Here is a 23,582-nt window from a genome sequence, read left to right on the forward strand (position 1 = left end):
TGGTACAGATAGTCGCCCGGGGAGTTCTACTGCGGTGTGTGTTTATCTACCAGTTAGACATGTTCGTACAACGACTCTTATCGAGAACTCTTGCCATTAAATGTTCTTGAAATATCAATTGCTAAGTACTTTGTAGTACCCAACGGTATTTATGGGTTGTGAGAAAAACGCTACGTTTTATTACGAAGATACTCCAATAGGGATCTATGAATAGATGATTTTAGCGACGGACTTAGAAGGATTGTAAGGGCACAGGGAAACTTTGCTACACAAAACATGAAGGAACAAAGTTCATAGAAAATACAGAACGACTAATGAGAACGCTTTAGTTTTTTCCGACAGACAGTCTGTTAGTCTATTGTGTCAGTAGAGGTAGAGTAATGTCATCCGACCTGGATAACATTCTAGTTACGTTAAGGTGAAAATTAAGGTCAGTCCGGTTCTGTCTGTCTTAAAGGTAACCGTGGTGGCACTCAAGGCTAAGCTTTATAAACATTATCTTAAGCACAATATCAGGTCCCACCGCACACCTGCAGAGCACAAATAACGACAACATTTTACAGACACCAACAAACACTTCGGCAGTACACATGGTCCCGTGGTAATCATTAACTACACTACACTGAATTTAGAACGGCATGGTCAGTTGTCAAAAGCACAGCAAATGAAGTACTAATATTTCGCCTATAATGATATTTTCATCTATAATATTAAGTTCATTCAAGTACATGCCAATTATTCTTCCCGCGCGCCTTTTTTTTTACGGAATTCTACGATCCATACCCCGTAGGAAGGCCTGGTGGAGACTAACGTACCTCCAACATCTTAGCCACCTCACACACTCTTCTTGAGCCTACAAGTAGAAAATCCGGCTAAAACATGTACTTAAAAGCTTTACAAAAGGCATGTCATCCTCAGAGGGATCATGAAAGGTTGGAGGGTAGGTCTTTGACCTGTCCGACCGTCACACTCGGCGTACGTTTTACCAGACTGATAAAAGATAGCGTGATGGACCGATTGTGTGACGCTGTCCAGGTAAAGCTTACTGCGACCAGTTGTTTTCATGGTTTGTAAGACACGTAAGCACGTTTTAGTGTAATCAACACCCTCCTTTCTCTAACCCAGTTACTCCAAACCTATTTTAGGTGCAAAGTCTCTTTCGTCTTGGTAGCAAAAATAGTTGGACATAGACATTAACACATGGGAGACACTTGCAACAAACAGAACGCTTTGGAGACAGGAACATCGGGGGAAAGAAAAACACAGCGAGATTTGCACTAGAACTTAGACGCTCTAAGCCTAAAGGCACTCATTTAATACTTGGTGTAGAAGATATACCTTGGTCTTAAGAGACCGAGAAATGCCTACTAGCAAAAATAGGTTTGGTATCCCAGACTATCCTTTCTCACCTCCGTCTCCCATTTAGTTTCTGATAAAACAAGTGCCACCGGTTAATAAAGATCTCTATCCTGTAATAAAACTTTCTTTTCACACCCAGAGAAGTTACTACAAGCTCCAGAACCGGTAACTGACTGTGGGAATGGTTTGGAATAAACTCAGGATCAGATCGAACTCGGCCGACCTTTCATCTTCAGACTAACACCGTCGGTCTTTCAGACCCGTTGTTGATATTGATCATGATGACTGTTTAACTAGGTGGTACAAGTCGATAAGGTTAACGACAGGTCAGCATAGTACGGATAAAAGCTACATTTTTTTACGGAAATCTGGTACCATTTTGTGCACGTTTTATTGAGTATAATTCCTATAATTTGCTGACGCAATGTAACTAGAAACAAAGCTGATTTGCTACATTGTGGAAAGTAGTACATGTACTCTCCAAGCAGAGGTTGATGGGGAAGATTGTTACCTGTTTATACATGGCCGGTTTTTTTTGTCGGCGTATTGGACCCTCTCTGGCCAATGGATTCTGCCTGGCCAATTTGAAACTGTCTTTTTGACACCCTAGGATCTGCTTGGAGATTAGCAAGTAGATCGTCGTCATTTGGACTACCGGAAGGCAGGCTTCTAAAAATAAAAGCACCCCTGCTTTCTGCCGCATGCTCGCCCGAGGCGTAATGTCCTTTTTATGGTTTACTGTCCAAATGACAGCTTAGGTCGAGCCCGGGGCTACCAAATATTTGTGTTGGTATTTTCACTAAAACGGGTCATTTGAAACATGATTTATTGCTGCAAGGACCTGTCCCTGTTACGTCATTTTGATTACGACGTGTCTCTCTGAAGAATGGAGGGCGTTCTGTAACAATCTGTCTAATCTCCAAAAAACTAGTAGATCTTTTTCTGGCTTCAAGACAGATTCAAAGTGTCAAGACATAATCAAATTGGCTGGGCAGTACTTTGTATCGATTTGCCACCCGTAAAAAATAGATACCTGTACAGAAAAAAGAAAGCTCCATAAAAACACACGAAAACACGTCAAAACTAAGCCTAAACCTCTGGTTGGACAGAATAGGTCTAGCTCTGGTGCCACCGTTTCTGATTTCTTGTTCTTCCTGTTTTTGTGAGAGGCTTGCAACAGGTGAATTGTGGTGACATGACGTCATAAGCAAACGTACCGCGGCTCACATTTTGGACACTTTACTTTGAGCACTACCAACAGTCTTTACACAGACGATCCACTCCTTTCTGAAGTTGTAAACCACCGTGCTAGAACACGCCTGTCAAAGTCGAGAGGCCCTCCCCCTCCCCCATCGCCATGCAAACAGCGTCACTAACGACACACACTGTAAACACGTGCCTTAACATACACATGCCCCAAGGCTATACTTTGATTTCACTCTTTTTATTTTGAGCAAGATAACAATTTTTTCTCACATTTTCCTGTGTACAATCTAGCGTTTTAGAACTTTAGAAGACACTCTATTGTATCCAGGTAGTTAGGTATTTCCGTATTTGGTCCAGGAAGTCAGCGTAACGTATCCTCAGTCGTAACCACACCTGTCACAATGCTGCTTTTACTCGTGCCGATTTGGGTGACTTCGGTACATACATGTACTCTCTTGTGTTTGAATCAGGCCCATAATGAACATTATGTTCCCTACACGTTGTTATGGTATGTAGCTAAGAAGGTAAACAACAGTACTAGTACATACCTCCCTGGTCCCCATGCTTGGCTGTCAACTCTTTCTCAGGTGCGATCCCGAAAAAAATAATCCCAGGTGTGTTGTCGATCCTATCGCTCTACCTGTCCGCCACTGTCCTCCTCACCTGTCCGATAACAGTTCCCTCCATGCTAGTATCCTCACCCCAGGTGTTCCTAAGCGTACCTGTTGTACTAGTGTTGCCCCTGTGTTCCACAGGACTGTCGTAAATAAGACCAGTGGGTACAACAGGGCTCTCCACACAACCACGGACCTTTCATTGGGGGTACGGACCATTCAGCTGTGCCCGGATTTACCTTGTGGGCAGGTCCGGCACAGTACACTGGTTAACGTCACTCGTGGATTGTAAAATCCTCTAGGACGCAAATGCACTACAACGAACGAATAGATAGCGCAACTTTGCTGAGGATGTGACTAGAAGAAATATTATTTAGGTACAAAATACTGTCCTGAATGGAAATTGCATGGAGAAGTTTTGTTTTTGAGTACATGGTGCGGAAAAATGGTCTCTGCCAAAGTCCAGGGGACTGCAAACCCGGCCCGACACAAATCACATATCTTGGGTCATGTTTGCTTTGTACGTGTAGTTGGGGTTGAATGGTGGCGGCCTGGCATGTTGTAGTTCACCTGCTTGGTTTGGCTAGTGGTTCCTTATGTCTTTGTCGTCAGTAAGAACGATTTTTTGCTTCCTTGTTTTTAGGTTTCAACAGAGTGTTTGCATATATACATCGTAAGTGGTGCATCGTAAGTATGGAAACAAACATTTCTACAGTTTGATCTGACTTAGAGTGTTTTAACTCACGGATTTGATACGCATGTAAGGTTCGTGGTTGAGCTAAGTAGTCTCTATGCCACGCATTAAGCCAAATGTCAGAAAAGCTTGTCCACTTAATGGTGTATAACTGGCACCTCGGGTGTGTTATCTGAACTAGCCGTCATCAGGCGACATGCTTGATACACGGTGTCCATGGAGAGACAGGGGAAACAGTCTATATTTGTTCTGCAGTTTTATTTGCTGTGTAATGTTACGTTTCATTTAGCCGAATGGGACACGAAGTGACAGGACAACGCCTTTATGTGTCCTGTCGTGCCCCTAATGTGAGTTAGGATGTTTAATCTTTTAGCGGCAGGTACAACTACAGTAAAGGGAGCGACCATTGAAGTCAGGGGAGGGGTTGGACAAATGGTGCACTAATCTGATTAAAATACTGAGACTTGGCAAATGACCTTTGATTTATCAAGGTTAGTCTTAGACATTAGAATTTAACATTTTGCTATAAATTGTTCGTGATCTTACGTGATCGGTTACTTAAGTTTTTTTTAAGGATATCTCCCTTGAAGATAACCCTTCTGTGGCTCTTGTAGTGGAATCGTCCTAATTCTATATTGTCTTGTACATGTGTGCATAATGTACTACCTAAGCAGATGTTTAGGCTTCGGCTAATTTAGGCGCTTTTATCGGGCTTTCTTTTTTGTGCTGGTATGTTTTTACGTATTAGATACTGCCTGGCCAATTTGTCACTGTATTGGCAATCTGATGATTCTGTATTGCAGCCACCAAAAGATCTTGTTGGAGATAAAACATAATGCGAAAGAAGGGTGGATTGTTTTTCAAATGTGTGTGGAATCTAGTTGATCTAACTGTGTCGGTGACAACCACTTATATATGTTTTCAAACTTCGTTTTTTTTAATAAACAAGAGATTGGCCGCCCATTTACGCTGTGAAAATATGATCAAAACCAATGAAACTACTCTTTTCAAGGACATCCTTTATCTCTACGGCGTTAGTAGTTGTGTGTCCCTTCTATGTGTAAGTGGGCCGTGTTGACTCAACATAGATTCTCCACACAATGTGGTCTGGTATTGTGCGTTGTGCGCCATTCAGAGTTGACTTTCAAAATAGAGACCCTGTATGAAAGAACACCACGTCTTTCACTAGTCACTCCATAGACTGATTAACTCAGTCGCGCCCCATGGCCCGTACGACGGCCTTTGTGAGATTGAGGAGCTGAATTGTGACTATTGTCAAGCCAGGTCACTGCTAATTGTTGTCATCTGACAGAATGGCGTCACAAGCGCCTCTCCGTATAGCCTGGGTGTCAGACTGTTCTCAGGGTCAGCACACAGGCCAGCCCAAATGGAGAGCCTTGGAAAAGTCAAAATGAGGTGGTCTGTGGTTAAATTTCCTTGGCCTAGCTACCCTGTATGCTGGTCTTGGCTAATGTCGATGCGGAGTCATTCGGGGGCAAAGAAAATACAACAGGTGTGGATCACTGGTAGTTGATTACTAGCGCCACCTAGCGTACAGTTGAGGCTCTGCCAGTTATGTTCTAAAATATTATCACGTCTCGCATTGCCTGATTGGGGAATGTATGTAATGATGTATGGATTTGTATTGAGTCAAAATATTTATAATATAGCAAAAATATAAAGAAAGGGTTTCGAAAAAAATATTTCCCTATCTTTATAAATGCTCTATTCAGAGGTTTTGACAAGTTACGCATCGTCTAATTGAAATAGATGCACAAAGAATGAACTTCGCTAGATGTCGTCGTTGTACAGGTGGACGACCTGTTTCTTCAGGTGTTCATTTTTGGCTACGCCACAGGGGCCATTTCTGTTTCTAACACCTTTTCAGTCGATACCTTCAGCTTGCCCTAGTAACCTCGTCGTAGTCGTGTATGTATCAACATAGAATGCTAATATCTATTGGTATCAACTTGGACATGGAACTAGGGCCTGTTATATCATTTGTCATAATTTGTCATAATTGCATAGCCTGGTTAAGCTAAGGTCCCAATTGGGAAAAGGGGCCCTGGCGGGTAGTTCCCGGGCTGTTTTTTTACCACTTTCGGGCGGGACCCCGACGTGGCCCCGCGGGGCACCCTGCGGCTACCGGGATATTTTTTGGCCCGTCGGGGCCCCGATAAGAATTTAATTCTGAGTTAAATTCTACCCGGGCCCCGCTAACAACAAGACGCCGTGACCTCATCGTGAGAACACCGGGAGGTACCCCTCCGGTTGCCGGCATTCCACCGGGACACATTTCTTACGTCACAGACCAGATGAACAGAATAAAGGTGTGTACTTCGTAAACCCGGGTAAAATGTGTGACCTCACAGATCAAATGATCACAACAAATACGTGAATTCTGCATTACGTATAGGTCAATACAAGACATCGTCAGAGAATCTGCTGGGTACCTGCCGGGTGCCTGCCGGATACCGACCAAAGAGGGTGACAAAATTTCTAACAAAATGCTACTGAAGGAAACTTTTAATTGTGACCACGACAGACGATGCCCGCTCGACTCCTGAACCCGGCCGGGGCCAGCCGGGGCTACATCCCCGACGGGCACCGGCGTAATTGGGACCTTAGCTTTACCAATCCTATTTTAGCTGCCGTGTCTCCGCAAATAGAGACTCGGCAGCTAAAATAGGTTTCGTAATCAGACTAATAAGTGAAATGTGACTCGCACGATTACGACACATCAACTAGTGCATATCTAACGTTTATTGATGCCCATGGAATTAGCAGGTGTACGTATACATACATACATACATACATACATTCATACATACAGGGTACAAAAGAACTATCGACAATAAATAACAAAGCAACAAAAGTTCAGAATGTGAAACAGTAAACAGTACAAAAGTTAAGTCTCGGCTCTCTGCTATGTACAAGCCTTGCAGTGAGATATTTCCTCTGAAATTATCGTTAACGTTCGTTCCACTTAAGTACGGATAGCCTTCCCAACGAACCACGAACACTTTTCCCGCTTTTTCTTACAGCAAAATCTTTCCTACTGTAATTTCCTAGTTTTCCCTGGATTCAAATGTCGACAGTTTTTGAAGTCCGCTTGAAACTTCAAGCTGATCAAGTGGACTTCCATAATGCCAGCATATTTATACGTCGTCCTTTTTCAAAATGCTATCCTTAAGTACGTTGACGTCTATGTAGTACCGCCATACTTGTGTCTACACAATACTGTTTGTGATAGCGGTGATTCTGTACTGTCTGTACCCTGAATTTCGCACAGGAAGCCCCCTTGTACCTCTCACTGAAATCCACGTGTTGTCCACAGCCTCATCACTGTTCCAATAAATAGTTTCTGCCAGCTTCTAATACGACATATTCTAGAACCTACTTTGAAGTTAGCGCGCACGTGTATGTATTAATACTCCGAAGGAACCTTTTTTGATACAATAATAGAATATCCGTCTTCTGTACATTTTGACCCCATAAAGGCCAAACAAGATGATAATAAAAAGAGTTTTTTCTTCTTCTTCTTCCAATGATACAAAACTTAAAAGTCTGTACAATTTGCGCCTCTGCTATTTGCATACGTAGACGTCTTCTATTGACCGACACCGTTTGCATTTGACGTAGCAACACCAGTGGAACTTGCAGTTGCACCGCTCGACCTTTTCCCGTTTGAACGTGTTGTACCCTCTCCCGCAGCACATGAGGTTACACCCGTCCGTGCCCAGCCCGGTTTTGTTGCACTCTCTGCCGTGTGTTCCCAGTGAACCTATGGTCGGGTCCGCGTTGCAGTAGTCGGGAGATCTGTTCAGGTACACCAGGTCCTCATCCGTGAAGACGTTGAATTTGGGGTTGCGGCGATCCAAGCGGTACCGCTTGCCCCTCTTGACGAGTTTGACCTCGTTGGCGCCGTCGTACTTGTCCTTCAACAGGTTGCCGACCGTCCTGAAGTCTGCCAGCTGCTGCCAGCACGTCTTCAGACTACAGGAGCCGGAAACACCGTGGCACTTGCAGGCAACTCTCGCGTTATTGAACGTGAGCTGAAACAGAGAGAAAACGGTCACAGTTAGAGGTCGATGTACAGTAACAGTAGACCTGTTTTCTTAAAAGTAACATCGAAGCAATAGCCATGGGTGTTCAGACTACAGGAGCCCGAAACACCGTGACACTTGCAGGCAACTCTCGCGTTATTGAACGTGAGCTGAAACAGAGAGAAAACGGTCACAGTTAGCGGTCAATGTACAGTAACAGTAGACCTGTTTGCTTAAAAATAACATCTAAGCAATAGCCATGGGTGAAAATTACATTACTTAAACTAATAGAACAGAACGAACACCCGGTATGCAGTAGAGGCGAAGGTATAATGATGACCAGCTTCAGTAAAGGTAGTGTTGCTAGTGGCGAGTAACATGAGATGGACCCTATTAGAACCATTATCATGTCCCTAGTTGATACTAATTGATATCCAGGTTGTCCAAATCTTCTGCAATTTGTGCATTCTTCACTGCGTGCAGGGAAGACACCGGGGCCACGGCAGGTCACCTTTTCTGTGACTGGAATTCTGGAAGCGATCAGCGAAGCTCACTTCGGAAATTACACATCACGACAGGTCTAATGAAAGCGGGCTGTCGGCATGTCATCACTCCAGACACTTCGTACTGTGAGGGAGTCGGGAAAGTTCGGCACACCTGCCGAGAGAACCCGAGATGGACCACCAAATATCCCTGACGGGACAGGATTCACATCAGGCAACACTTAAGCCGTCCCCCCGGTCCGCAATATTGTCAAATTCTACACCATCACCTTTAGACACCTGCGAGAACATTACCTCTGCAGTTTTTGAGCGAGCTCCTACTCCAGTCAAAGAGATTGCAATGATCTAGTGGCGCCTGCGTTAATGGTACCTATTCGCCATGAGGCGCTGTTGTGTAGGTTATGACAGCCATCAAGCCGTTGAGTGGCCTTGGATCATCAAATGATAGATCGTTATTGGTCTGACTGATTAATTTTCAAACATTCTAGTAGATCTAGTAAGGCGTTGACATATCGTTGACATAAGCATGAGATGAAATAGGGCAGTGTTGTCAAAGCGGTCAGGTGTTTTATGGGTACCTTTGTGTCACAGACTCATACGGTTTCATTCCACTATTAACCGTGACATTCTGTACATGGAAGCCCACACAACGCATCAGAACCCTCGCGTTATTTGTACCACGCAAGGCATTCGGAGTATGGACAGTTGAAGTCCAAGTGTAAAGCCCGTCCCAGGTGCATCGCCACAAGCACGTTGTTCGGTCCTTTGTAGTTCCACCACGCATCCCACAAGACGTCACAGCTGTAAGCCACTCCGACCCATCATCGCTGCCAGAGCACCAAGTCCACGGTCGTCGCGGCTAACAAGGACAGACGCTGCCGGTGGCGATTGGCACCGTCGCCTGGAAACCTCGACACGCTGAAAAATCATTCCTCTCATCGGGATTCCACCCCGAAGTGGGTCAGCACGACAACAGCGGCTCTCCTCGGGGAACCAGACTGATGGATGTTCCTCCGTGAGGAAGAAGAAAAGCGGTTTTTGAGCCGTCCGCCCACCTGTAGTGAGTCTAGAGAGGAGGTGTTCGGGGTGCCACACAGATGCATACTGTGACCACTCGACACTTGTGGTGTTGTGGTCTTTAGTACATGTCATGTTGTATCACGTCCAACCTACAGAGATGACCATAGAAGGGCTGGCGTGAAGTCCAAGAGGCAGTGGGATTGAGGTTACGTGGCGTAATGGCAGAGCATTCGGCTCAGAACCAAGAGGTCCCGGGTTCGAATCCTGCCTTCACCAGCCTTGTGCCCTTGGGGAATGCACTTAACACGACTTTCCTCACTTCGTTCAGGTGAAAATGAGCATGTCAGAATGATCATTATCATGATCGTGGGCATTAAAGGAAAACCAGTGGCATGACCAGTTGCCTAGTCTACCTGTTCTTCGATCATCTCCATCAATCCTCAACATTAGGAAAACCAGAACCTTCGAGTGAAAAAAAACATTTTATATATCGTACATGTAGACACCAACGTTCTACTAGATGCACGTTAAAGCAGCGTCCAAAGATAAGTTACAGAAACAATTTTGCAATTGTGTCTTTGGCTGTTTTGTCAAGCGGTCAAGACTGCCCGACACTAGATGTATTCTTTGCAGAACAATGCAGATATCATTCCGTCAGCTACCAACAAAGACGCCTGTTTAGCAGAGCTAATTTATAGGTTCTGTATCAAGGTTTTTGTTGGCGTTATTATGGTGAAGTTTGGATATCGTGAATGGAGTTTCCCTGGTTTCAGCTCGCGATGTCTTCCGTCAACATCGGAGAACGATGTTTAAACACGCACAATCTATCACGATGTGTTTTTGAACAAGCGGTACACATCGCCCCATTCTGTGAACGCAAACAGTCTTGCCCTGAATCAGCAAGTTAGAAACGCTGACAAAGTTTGGAAGTCGCCAGTGAAATTCTAATCGGTGCCGAGATACGGCGTCAGACCGTCAAGTAGAAAATTTAAAAGCAATGAATGCTCTGTTTGCCAGTATAGACCAGATCAGCCTTTTAAAGGCATCCAACGTACTTTCAGGGCGGAAAAAAAGAAAGACAAAATCTGTCTGATATTGACATTTACTGCCATTTCTTAGCACATTTTCGTCATAATTTCATACTTGAAGCGTTAGCACCAAAACTAGCAATATGAGAAGTTCCTCTATTAAGGTACCACCAATAAATAGCTAGAACCAGCATTTGACACAAAAAAGCAACCGTTTTCCTTCAGCGACATCGTATTTTGCCTCACATATATCAGTATGCTATGTGATAAGGTTGATTCATCTTACCACATTAAACGTATGACCAGAAAATTTAACTTTTTCTTTTGAAAATCCAGTTTTGCCGCCCTAAAATTGCATTGGATGCCTTAGTAGCTTTAGAACAACGTGGAAGGAAGTGAAACAATGATACACCTGCGTTGCATCTTTTCCTCCGGGAAAGAAAAATGGTCTTTGACATGGCCAATAGCCAACGCCTGATGGTGTGTCAAGAACAAGATATGATATGATGTATGATATGATACGCTGGCTACATCCTTCATCTATGATATCTGCATGTTGTAAATCCCATTGAAGACTCCTACCGGCATGTTTTGCCTGAACGTTATAAGATCAAGATGTGCTCCTTGCTCTGCCGTGGCGTGAGCTATAGGACGGGAAATCACCAAAGACTACCCAAACACGGCAGCCTGTCAAACCACGGAGCCCATCTCACAAATAAAACGGCCCCCAGTTGGAGGTACTGAGCTTCGCCGTTGTCTTCAAGTTCAACAAGTACATTCTTCACACTCCAACCGGGCCAGGAACGAAGGACTAATTCAGCGGCTTTGTCGGCACCTTGTCCTAGAACGCTACAGACTGGTTTTCATTAGTACTTCTGTGGTGCTGCGATATTTTGGGCATATCTCCTGCAGCGCAACCGGGCTTAGTTATCTCAGGTAATACCGACCGTAAATTCGACCTAGGTGTTTTTGTTTCTTGCCTATTTTATTACACAGGACGTCTTTCCTCTTTGATAATTTTGTCGAGCAATATTGTGAATCCGGGAGTCAAAAAGCCAATTTTCAGAAGATGTGCGGGCAACTGCAACTGCAAAAGCTAAAACTACTACTAAGTTGGCGCATTAGTTGAAGTTCATGGTTATTCCTAGGCTGCTACGGAATGTCTAGCTTATTTCCAGAGGCATTAGGACAAGGCTTACTCTCTCTTCATCTGGCTTTCAAGTCTATCTCATTCCGTCTGGTCCACCCACTTTAACCATTGACAGGTCTTAACATACTAACCTATAATTGTCATTATGAGTTTCACACTGTAAGTCTTGCATTTTCATAGGGTCTCCAGGTAGTTGTGTTTCCGTCACATCGCGTGTGACTGCACAGCCCCCCTCCCACTGATACGTCCTACGGGATATAACCAACCCACCAGATCAACATTCCTTCCCTGCCCCCACAAACATATAGAAACCTAGCGTCCATAGCATGCCAAAAACTGGGGTTTTGGGGGGTCGTTCAGGGTCAGTCTTTGGGATCGGCTTCTATGTGCAATTTTCTGATTGCATATAGACAACATAGCCGGCCTGAAACTGGGCTAATCAGAAAACAGCACTGAATCCCCAGTTCTATAAGCCTGCTACGGAGGCTATCAGAAACAGTCTTTCTGTGGATGATTCTTAGGAACAGCTTTCTTCAAACCTGCACAGGTCAGTCACCTGGTTGACTCCTGGCGCACGTCCAATCACAACTCTCGGTCTATTTTGCCCGATGTCGGCGTGCCTGTCCTAAGCCCAGTGAAGGTCTCACGGTGTTGGACCAACTAACAAGCACAGAGAACAAGCTTTGGGGCTACTGTGAAGAATTTCATCCTTCGTAGTAAAGGAACAACAAATGTAAACTTCCACATTGCAAACTGCTAGTTATTAAAGGCATCCAGTGCAATTTCATGGCTGCAAAATAAACGAAAAAATATTCTGGATGAGGAAATTTCTCTGATAATGAAAATGATCCGAAAATTGACTTTGAAAATACGATTTTACTGCATTTTAATTTTACATCGCTTTAGTCAAAACCTGCCACGATAAGGTCTGTTTCGGTAGTGGTCGGTGGTCATTTCGCAGTTCCAGATGAAATACTAGTATGAAGATGATAGTCATAGAAAACAGAATGGACCACGTAAGCAATGTAACCATCACCAAAGAATATTGTATCCACCGGCAACATTACTGTAAGTCTCGTAAAACGTTTAAATTATGATGGATGGATTCAGACGTCTGTCTCAGGGCTGGTAGACTATTTAACCTCAGGTGGAATTCTGCCTTCCGAAGCTGGTTATGCGATTAATATAATAAGTGCAAAAGAAACCCCGGGTGAGGGATATAAGTGAGAAGAAAGAGGCTACTTTCATCTCATTTCCGATTCTATAAAAAGTGTAATTACTTGTACCGGGGAGCGCGAGGGGTTCCCATAAACCACGCAGCATGTTCGTCGCGTCAGGACATTTGCAGCCCGTAGGGGCAAGGCTATAGAAGTGAGACCAGGGGAATCAAAGACGAATGTCTCATGATGGTGAGTTATGGGTGTAGTGTTCGCGAAGGTCACGGCCTGCCGGGGCCTCCAACACCTCGTCCCGTACTCCCCGGGGCGGCTGTAAGCTCCAGTCAGGACCCGGTGACATTTACGTGCAGTTAAAACCCTTCAGCTTACTGCAATAACTGCTGACGTGTGTGTGTGGACAGGTATGCACACTTGACATGAGGTCGTATCGGGCGTAAACGTTGTTGGCTAAACAGAAATGTTGTTTTTGTTGTTGATAAAAAAAACGTCAGAAAAAAATCAATAGCACTCATTTGTCTCCTTTTAGTGAGATTTATGATCCAGTCTCGGTCGCCCTTGTGTGATAACCCGCTGACCTGAGCCGATAAAACGCGACCCGGACCGATAACCTTTGAATCGGCGTGCCGATGGGAGGGAGCCCGGCTGACGTCTCTCGGCGCCCGGCCTTCTTACACCCTCCGGGCGCTGTCGGCGTTCGTCTGCCGCCGCGCATATCTTCACGTCCCACTGTGTATATAGCTTTGCACATTCAAAGCGGTTCGTCTGTTATTCTCACAAACCTTAACAAGATCTATTAAAACAGCTTTAGAGGTAGACAGAGTATATTTTCTAAGGCAAATGTGTGATGCATTTTGAAAGCTTGTTTTGGTGCATTTAGTGGACTGGATATTAGTTCAAACATGGAGGTCTGGGCAAAGGCACAGATACTTGAATTCTACAATTTAGAAGCACATGTACACGACATAAGCATGTACTCTATGTCTCATGGCACACCACGTTTTCAATTACTGTCGTTGAACTATCTCAAAACGTCTAGATCAAGTCGTGATTTCATTTTTCTAAACCATTAGTCCAAGAGGACACTCCTGCATTCAATAAGTTCTGAGGTACAGAATGTATTATACATCCATCTGGCCAGACAAGCCTCTGGGGACATTTCGTACTAACGTTCCATCCTTTACATGCCTTGTGTCTGTTCGTAGAAAAGGGTTTGCTGCGTTTCTTATCACAGCCAATTCAATCAAGGCGAAGTGTGGACAGGAACGCAGCCTGTGTCTCACCTAGCCTGGTTACCAGACTCCCGAGTCCTACAAACTATTTGCGGAGAGGATGTAGGACTCGGGAGCTATAATTGGTCTGATAACCAGGCTATGTCTCACCAGCCTCCTTAGTAACGGGAAGTTCACAGACAAACAGTCCAGGAAACATGACCTCCGACAGGAGGTGATACTAGGCAGGATTGATGGTGGATGTGCAGGGTGAACTTGTAGTTTTACAGAGAGTGTTGTCTCTGGCTTGTGTCATGGGTTCGTGCGTAATTGTGTTGACATGACGGAAGAGACTTGTTCAATGATTGTCCTTCTCGTAACTCCTACCTTACACATGGTATCACTACCAGAGAGCAGAACGTACTACGCCTGTACGAAACCCGTAATGTATTGTACATAGCACTCGGGCAGAACGTCTCATTTGAGGTCGTAATCACGTATTTAAGGATTACATCCCATCTATAGTTTTCAAATGTTATGTCGGAGAAGATATCGTCTGCAACGGGCAAAATTCTGATGCAACGTTGACCAAACTTCCAAAGAAAACTGTGCAAAATCTGGGTGCTGATTTGATAAAAAGTAAGAAATTATCATGTCCCTGTCCATTATACGGGTTCAAGTTATCATGTATGCGTAAATGATCCTAGATATCAAGATTATGATTCGTCAGGGACTGACTTATACAGAGGGGTAGAAAATCTACTCATTCTCCAATTCTACCAATTCTCCTTGAAAAATTTGATTGTCGTTGTATACAGTACGGGGAGAACTTCATGGGAAATTTCGATGTAACTAATTCTGACATAAACTGTGACCAATCCGCTAAATTGGCTCCCTTTAACCAGGTGAGCTAACCGCGGTCTCTATTCACTCCCGCCAGGAGCAAATGTCCGACCGGGCTCGTTAAAGTTCAGAGGTCGGGCCTAATTAATGGAAAGGTCAGCTATTCTGTAGTTTACAGTGATGAATTCAGCAGGATACAAGTTATATATCCTCCGTTACAAATTAGAGTAAGATCCTGTTGCGTTTTCATGAGTGATCACATGTAGAGCTAGACACTGCACAAAATCCATTATTTTAAACACACCTTAAAGGCATCCAGTGCAGTTTTTCAAAGCTAATATTCTAGCCATTTATCTACATACTGAGTTGAAACCACACTATCCCAATGTATATTATGGAAGGGCCCTTGGCCACCCAGAAAATAAAAGACTCATCTTGGGACTTGTTTCTGCATTTTGAAAAGCCCGATGTATGAAATACTGACTCAAATGTGCTAATGTGAAGCAGTATGTGTCTATATCAAAAAGATTGTCTTATTCAGAATATTTTCAATTTTGTTACCCTGAAATCGCATTCCGTTTCTTCATTTGCATGTCCTTTTACGCATACTTTAAGGTGTGTAAAGATACGGTTTCGCACAGTGAGAGATGCTACCCTGGGTTTCATTTCCAAGGTAAACATCGATGGGATCGAGACAGTTCACCCCTTACAAATTAGCGCAAAGCTCCTGTAGTCCCGGGACGCCCTGGATGTTTTGCGGATTGTCCATGGACATAGACTCACAATTTCCAAGAAGCCAAGACCGACACTGTTATGTTAGGAACCATGCCAACATTACACTTCTTTCGTCATAGAGATTTTCGTACATATGAAATTGATTTTGGGGAATAGAGAATGTGAAGAGAAAGTGTGAGATATGTGGCTTACAAGTGGTCTATGGTGGCTTAAAATCTTAGAAGTAAAACCCTGCAGTGATTTCTTGTGCACGCTAGATGGCGCACATTTCAGAGTCAGGTGGCAACAAGGCGATGTCAAATCCTAGATCCTACGGTAGTACGGTCGATGAGGAAAAGTGCCTCAAGAGGAAGTGAGACCAGATCAAAATTGTGATTAATAGTTGATGTAAGGAAGTGTTGCAACATTTCCTTGTTGCTTACATCCTAACTTGCCCTTGAAGTGCTGGAAGATTTTCGTACAAGCAGGATACAATTTACACAATCATCAATACAGCATCTTCTGTACACATGTAGCACTATTAGCTAGCAAGCTTTCCAGAAAATTTAGTCTTCACCAGACTAACACTCCGGGACCCAAAACAGTAAAATTTAGCCGAATCAGTCTAACTGGGGAGTTAAGCCCGCAAAATGAAACCCTATTATATGGTGGACCCACTCTCCTGGCTAGTCAGACCTAATCTTCAAGTAGATTCTGTGGGGCCAGCGGTTATACAGGCGGCCAATATAGACTCCCCTTGCCCACAAAATCTGCCTGGAGATTAGAGAAAACTTAGGCCCGATTTAGACTAGAAACGCTTAAGGGGTTTTTGCCAGGGAAACGTTTCGGAACGGTTAACCGTTCCCGGTCTAAAGAGGAAAAAACGGTTTGTTATGGGTTTTCGCGGACCGTTTCCGAAAACCACCTCCATCGTGGTTTTCGACCGTTTCAGAACCCTTCAGCGGGGTGCCCGAAACGCGTTTTGCTAGGTCTAAAGACAAAGGGTTTCTTGAAACGGTAAACCAGGTCACGTGTCATATGCTAATCACATGCTAATAAGCCCGCCCGTATCCATTTTCTGGTAGATTCGCGCCATATTTGATTGTGTCCATTTTTGCCATCTTATATCGTGTATTTCTCGACTTTTCGTCATCCTTTACGTCTGGAGGGATGGCCAGGGGAGGGTCTGGACCCAAGAAGAGACCCGCTACTTGATCGGCTTGTGGGCCGATCAAACTATACAATCCCGCTTGGAGACCTAATAGGGAGGGCATACAGATGCTTGTGGACGGGCTGGCGGCTGAGGGGTATTTACGCACCCCAAAGCAGGTACTTGGTTCGGGCGAAGTTCAAGGCCCTGAAACACAAGTATCGTAAGGCCAATGAGACAAACCGTAGAAGCGGCTCTGGGAGGTCATCATAGGTCACTGTGGGTCAGAAACATCCTGCGCCACGGGCGGCCCGAAACGCTTCCGCCTCTGTGTCTAAAGACGAACCGTTTTCTGTGGCGAAACGTTTCGTACCGTTTCGAAACGGTATACCGTTTCTAGTCTAAATTGGGCCTAAAGTTCCAGGTGCTGCGGCGTTGTGAACGAGAGGAGCGGGGGAGGACAGCATCTGTGTCCCTGATGACTCACGTCCTCCTGACAGGACCAATTACCGCGCTTATCAGCGGAGGGCGGGGCGAGGCGGGGCGGCGCGGATGTTCACACGGCCCGGCCACGCCCGGACACGGGCCTGAGTAAACCTGGGCCGCTTCCGTTATAGTCCTGGTTTGTGGCAAGGGTTACTCTGTAACCAAAGTTTTCGGCTTATTTTTGACGACTGTGTTCAGGCGTTTTTATCGGGCTATCTTCTTTTGTACTGGTACATCTTTGCCAATTTGATACTGTCTTGCAGCCACCAAATATCTGCTAGGAGATTCGGCAAAGGTTGCGAAAGTTTTGGATGCTAGTTATTGCTACCAAATATTCTACATTGATATATTGTCTAGAATGACAATAGTAAGGTGATGATTTGAGGTACAAATTTAATACAACTTTAAGTAGAGCGAACTGTATCTGGCCTTTAATTTATACATGTAATACGCGCGTCGTCGTATGATGAACATGCGTTTTGGTACTACAGTTAATCATTGTTATCAAACTAGTTAATGTAGTAGATGATGTCAAAGTTAACACTATTTTCACAGGCAAACATGGCCTTAGATGTTCCACAGACTGACATAACATTATCGTAGGGTCTGCAAACTTCACCCCAGCACGAGTTTGCGCGAAACGACTCCTTTCGGCGAGGGGCAGTCGTATTTTCTCTTCGCGCAGGATTTACGAGTCTTCGTGTGGGGGCCGGTCACGTCATGGAGGCTTCTGGAGATGGCCTGCCTGATATCACCTCAAACCAAACACAACAACAGTCGTAAACCCAGCAATTTATGGCTGTAAGACCTCGGGATTTCTTTTGACAGCGTATACTAGTATTTCAACCTTCATACTAGCCTCTACTAGGCTTCGGAAAGGGCAAGGACAGTAGAGATGTAAGGGGAGGTGGCCCGCTATAGGAGTACAGTTTGTCGCTCCCAAACGTTCAAGTCCTCAAGCCTGGATACCAGACTATTTCTAGGGTCCCACAGGGAAAGTTTACCACAGCCCCCTTAAGTAGACCCTGCAGCTCCAGCCTAGCTTGCTATGGGCCTGGCATTCAGGCTACAACTCCCCTGGTATGTTATCTGTCTATTTGGCTAGTTTCTACTCTTCCTAGCCGCCTCCAAAGCCTGGTGGAGGCTAATGTCCCCCAACGAAAGCCAGACGTCCGCTGGCTAATCGCCATGTGTGCGGCCATGTCCTGCAGACCCCGCCGCCCGCTGAGCTGCATCAGCGCCCGGATCAGTTGTGAAAATCTTCCCTAATAGAGTTTTTAATCATCGCAATTCATCTCGATCACTGTCTCAGCCGACGTGCCACCTTGCACTACAGACCTGCCATGATATTAAAATATATTCAAATTGAAGGCTTTTTGAACCAATCTTACCAGATATGGCAAAGAAACGGGATAGCATTTTGAGACAATTTTGTCACCTATCCTTTTCTGCAATTATCTATTCCAGCTATTCAGCAATCCCAGCGTTTCTAGCTCTACTCGACTGACAATCTGTCATTGGAAAAGATATAATATATTAAAGTCACTTATCTTCTTGAAATTCAATTTGATTTATTGATAGTTCCTTGGGTGGGGGTGAGGGACGATGGCACACCTTAGCTTTTATCTTTATGTTTTGTGACGCTGGCAAAATAGTTGCGCAAATGAGTACATCGTCGCTTTATCTTTGTTATTCTGGAAAAAATAACAATACAGAATCCACGACCGGTTGTTGGCAGTAAAGTAGTTTTTTCCCGATACTTGAAATCACTGTTTAGAAGCCAATTGGCGCTGAGAGTTACAACGTGATGTAAGGACCTGTATGTCTTTGTTTACCCACGGAGAAACATCTTTGGTCCTCCAAAGCTTTGCGTGCTACAGTTTTACAACCATCCTTATCCAGTACTTACCCTCGCCCGTAAATTGTCCAGAAGGTCACATGGGTTTGGGGAATCGCCAAACGATGCTATCCTTCTATCCAAACATACCCATCGATATTGTAAATCACTCTTTTTTATTTTCAAGAATGCCGAATGAACTGTTTCTGCCAATGGGCCATGAAAATTTACAACTCAGTATATTTCACGACTCCATTCTGAGCATCCGAACTTGACAGTTCAAGGTGAACGTCCAGCTGTCATTGTGTGTAACTGTCCGTGTACCGAACTTGTGTGCCTAATCATTTTTCTGATTCTAGATTCCTCGATTAAGATTAAGCAGTAAGTAGCTTGTCGTAGAATTTGAGTTTCCGTCTTGTTACGTATCTCAAAGTTGTTCTGGGTGTTGTCATTATTAGGTAGGGTAAGGGATATGAGGTTTTTATTAGTCTCTTTCAGGCTTCAGAAGCGGCTGGGAATACTACAAATTGGCAAAATGTACTCATTTGGTGGAACAACTGCGTAGGTTTTAAAACCCACATTGTCGACCACCTAATGTGTATTTACGTTTGCTATGAGGTAGGTAGAACTGGCGAGGAATGATGTTTTGTTGTTACAGTGAGGTCATGATAATAAAGATTTATTTCTGAGTAAGCCTGTTCCACCTGTCTAAAGTTTGTGTTTCCCCGCGACATTGTGTCGCTTTGTGTGGTTAGAGTACCGTCTCAGCAAGGAGCTTGTCTCCAACAGACTTCAAAAACAGTAAAATTTAGCCAAATACGGGGGATGATTAGCCACCGTACTGTAGAGCCTCACGTAGCTATAGCTCTAAGCTTGTTTCTGGGCTATCTAAAACCCTTCAGCTATGAAATAGTGACGAATATGTGCTAAGGAATGGCAACATTAAACAGATTTCTTCATCCAGAATACTTTTTGCTTTGCCGCCCAGAAACTACAATGGATGTCTTTAACAAGGCCTGGTGGAGTAGAAATTGGACCAATACTGGCAATAGAGAGATAACATGCCGAGGGAGTTGGTCCGCTGGAGAGTACAGTTTGGGGCACCCGGTATATACCCGAAACGTACTCTCTAGCGGACCAACCCCTTAGAATGTTATCTCTACTCTTCCCAGCCTCCTCTCGAAGCCTGGTAGAGGCTAGGCTCGTAGCACAGAGCGGCTTGGCGTGTGTACCCGTGAGAAGACCCGATGTTTTATCCTGTCCAAACTATCCGTGTGTGGACAGAAAGGCCGGAGTAGTTTGCATAGCTAACATAAGCACCAACCTCTCAGTTTCTGTCGCTCGTGCCGCCCTGTTAATTCCGATTGTTTTATGTGGTTCGGACGTACACAATTACAGCCAGGGCGGTGGTCAAAACTGACCACACTATTCTGTCTAGTCTATAGGCTCATGTGACCAGTAGTGGTGATCTACATGTGAGTTGGTCTTATGTTGCCCAACGTATGTTGTAATCTAAAGTCAGCTTCATACAACCCCTAAATTATCTGTATCATACATACACTCATTTGGGCATGTTGTAAAGAGACGATAACCCAAAGAAGATTCTAATATTGAATATTTTTGTGATTTTTTTTGTGGGAACGAAATAGGCAAGTTATGGGACCACTAGGAATCAACGACGGGACGCGAAAATGCTACAGTGCCGCTAGTAAAGCGAAGAAGTAAGCTGTGAACAGATATTGGAAGACATCGTAACATGCCACCAAAACTCCCACGGTACTAAATCTGTCAGTGGCCGGGCACTATTCCTGGCACTTCCCCACGGCTCGGGTTCCCGCCACACTATTTCCATCCCCGCCTATTAACGCGCTTTACCAGCCAGATACCGGCCTCTGTAGTCCCGGTCTAAGCCCGGGCTTAGCAGAGATGGGGATATCACTTGACGGGGAACCTACATAGAGGACAGGTATGGCATCTTGCCTCACAAAGATTTTCTCGAACTACTAGTAGTAGAGAGAGTTACTGAGTCACAGCAAGAAGCTTTCATCTGTACAAAATGTAAGGAACGAAAGACGGCAATATCATAGAGTGAGTGTGAATGTGGGCGCCTTGGCTAGAGTACGTGAGGTTTTTTTCTACGCTAAATGATATCATTCACTCCGAAACAGGCTGGTTGTTGGGGATGGTTGCTAGACAGCGAACCAGTTCTGGGCATGCGCACTTGCTTAGGATGCCTCCATCCGAAATGGGGGAGGGGGGCGTCCACCTGTCTTTTTTACACGTGAAAAGTCTGGAGGCTCACTACTTCTAACTTTTAGCCGTAATTAGCAGGAGACTTCACATCCTGTACGCAAATAGACAAGATCCGGAGACCGAGTTACTTCAATCCCATCTCTGTCGACCTGACGACAAGAAGGGATATCTTTTAAACCTTCGGCAGGGTTCTGGTGGATAGAAGATAATTAGATTATTCATCCCATGACAATCGTACCGTCTGCTACCTGACCTCCTAGGCTCGACACATCCGAAAAGCATTCCCAAGTTTACCAATGTTAAGTCAGACGCAAAGATGTTGCTGTTCTTATTTGCCCTCAGAAGTGCCGTGCAAGCACGCCGTGAATTCGTTGCATTTGGAAGCAATGTGGGAATACAGGGAAAGGGAGGGACACATATCGCCTAATGGGGACTAGGTCGTGCGATGATTTAAGTTCACAGTTTGCCGCTGACGTGATATTTTGATCTGTGACGGGTAGAATGAGCTACTCGGTCACAGGAAAGTCAACCCTCAGCGGGAGGGGCGAGACGTCCGGACGGGTACAAACGGGGGAACGGCAATGTCGCTCCGCGGGAGGGTGAAGACGTGTTCGGGAAAGTACGCCGCTGCAATGGCCTGGACGCCAGACCCATAGCACGCCATGCGAGTTAGCCAGTATGGATCAGGCAGGGTCTAACTTTGGCATACTTCCTTTGGGGCATGTTGGGACTGGGGCCGAAGAACTGGCCTGTGTAGGCTGGGGAACTGGCCTGTGTAGGCCCTGGCAAGTGGCAACTGCCTGACAACTGGGTCTCAGACCCAAACCGGGAGGATGGGAGTCGGTCCATGACTGGCCGGGTGAAGAACGTTTAATAGAATGCCGCCAAGTCACTCAGGGAGGGAGATCAAAAGAAGGAATGTCCCTTCATAAATTCCGACCAGTTTTCCAATTTGCAGGTAAATACCCGAGGCGGAGCCGACGTCGTCACCGCCCCATTCAGGTGCCATTGTGGTCCCGGCGACGCCAACACCGCCACCCAACAATGTGGACATGAAAAGGGCGCATGCCGGGGCGGAGACACGGCGCAAACAGCCCATACAGAATCCCTCAACGCAACACTGAAGCCCCGAGTGGTCTTTTCGCAGTGTCAGTCCGTAATGTGTGGGAAAACGTTCACACTCACATTGCGGAACTGTCGACAAAACATGTCTTCAACAAAGCTCTTTAGAGCCATGCATGTTCTTGAGAAGGCTGTGATGGCCCTGCAACAGAGTTGCTTGGTGTGTGGTGACCAGGCATTCACACTAAATGGGAAGAACTGGCGTTAGCTGGACCCTAGGTGGAAGCCACGTACTAAATCTGAATCATAGGTAGACAAATAGATGGCTGGTAACCCTCCGGTGGAGCAGGAGGATCACAAATGTAGCGTGAATGGAGGTTTTTCGGTCTTGCCAGCCGAAGTGGTGATTCTTCACCACAGATGAATGGGTCTGACTTCGCCGCTCTCCAGGCGCGACATGACTACATTGTATCCTGAAACCGGTCACTGCAAGGGTAAAAGGCGGAGGCGGTCCATGGGGTGTTTGAGAAGACAGGAAGCGCTCTGATAAACGTGAAAGGAGCCCGTCCATCAGCTATCGCCAGCTACAAACTACGTCGCCTTCCCTTAGACTACCGACAAAATGCACACAAGGGACCAATGCTAAAGTATACCTCTCAAGTGCTAGTAAGAGTTCTATGACATGGTAAAAGATAAGCGTGATGATAGATAGATAGATAGATAGATAGATAGATAGATCTGATGGAAGTTGTTGTTGGCTTCTTCTTCGTGTCCGAAGATGAGATGGAAGTATATAGTTTACAAATGTAAAAGTAGACTTCTATAACAAATGGAACGAACCTTTCTGCCAGCTTCGTTGTTGTGCATGTTCATCATCTGCCGCGCGTGCGCATGGGACCCAGGCGTCGGGATGATCTCCTTCTCTTGAGCGTCCACGAACTCTCGCGCGAAGTAGTACCTGTGCGAGAAAACACGAGATCACACTCAATGACGCAGGATAAAAAAATTGTTGGACATGACTAAATGAACCATAGTTTAGCTAAAATCCAACGAAAAGTTCTTGGCCTTCCTTCCTTTTCTTGCACGATTGATGGTGGATGTGCAGGGTGAACTTGTAGTTTTACAGAGCGTGTTGTCTCTGGCTTGTGTCATGGCTTCGTGCGTAATTGTTTCGACATGACCGAAGAGACTTGTTCAACGATTGTCCCTCTCGTAAACTCTAGCTTACACA

At 45.1% G+C, this 23,582-nt stretch overlaps 1 protein-coding gene across 4 annotated transcripts in view; it reads right to left on the minus strand.

Moving 5' to 3' along the window:
• Positions 1 to 7,081: 7,081 nt before the first annotated feature.
• The window catches only part of LOC109477379 (protein Wnt-5b-like), a 92,035-nt gene continuing 75,534 nt past the window's right edge, over positions 7,082 to 23,582 (minus strand). For 3 of the 4 annotated variants that reach the window (XM_019778616.1, XM_019778617.1, XM_019778619.1), the window contains exons 5-6: positions 23,192 to 23,309; positions 7,453 to 7,928 (exon numbers count right to left, since the gene is read on the minus strand). In XM_019778616.1, coding sequence (XP_019634175.1) covers positions 7,461 to 7,928; positions 23,192 to 23,309 — 586 coding nt within the window. In that variant the 3' untranslated portion in view covers positions 7,453 to 7,460. Of the gene's footprint in view, positions 7,929 to 23,191; positions 23,310 to 23,582 lie in introns of all 4 variants that reach the window. The other variant, XM_019778615.1, reaches the window with a different exon arrangement.

This window comes from Branchiostoma belcheri, unplaced genomic scaffold (genome assembly GCF_001625305.1).
Source record: "Branchiostoma belcheri isolate BF01 breed outbred unplaced genomic scaffold, Haploidv18h27 scaffold4, whole genome shotgun sequence".
Lineage (NCBI taxonomy): Eukaryota > Metazoa > Chordata > Leptocardii > Amphioxiformes > Branchiostomatidae > Branchiostoma > Branchiostoma belcheri.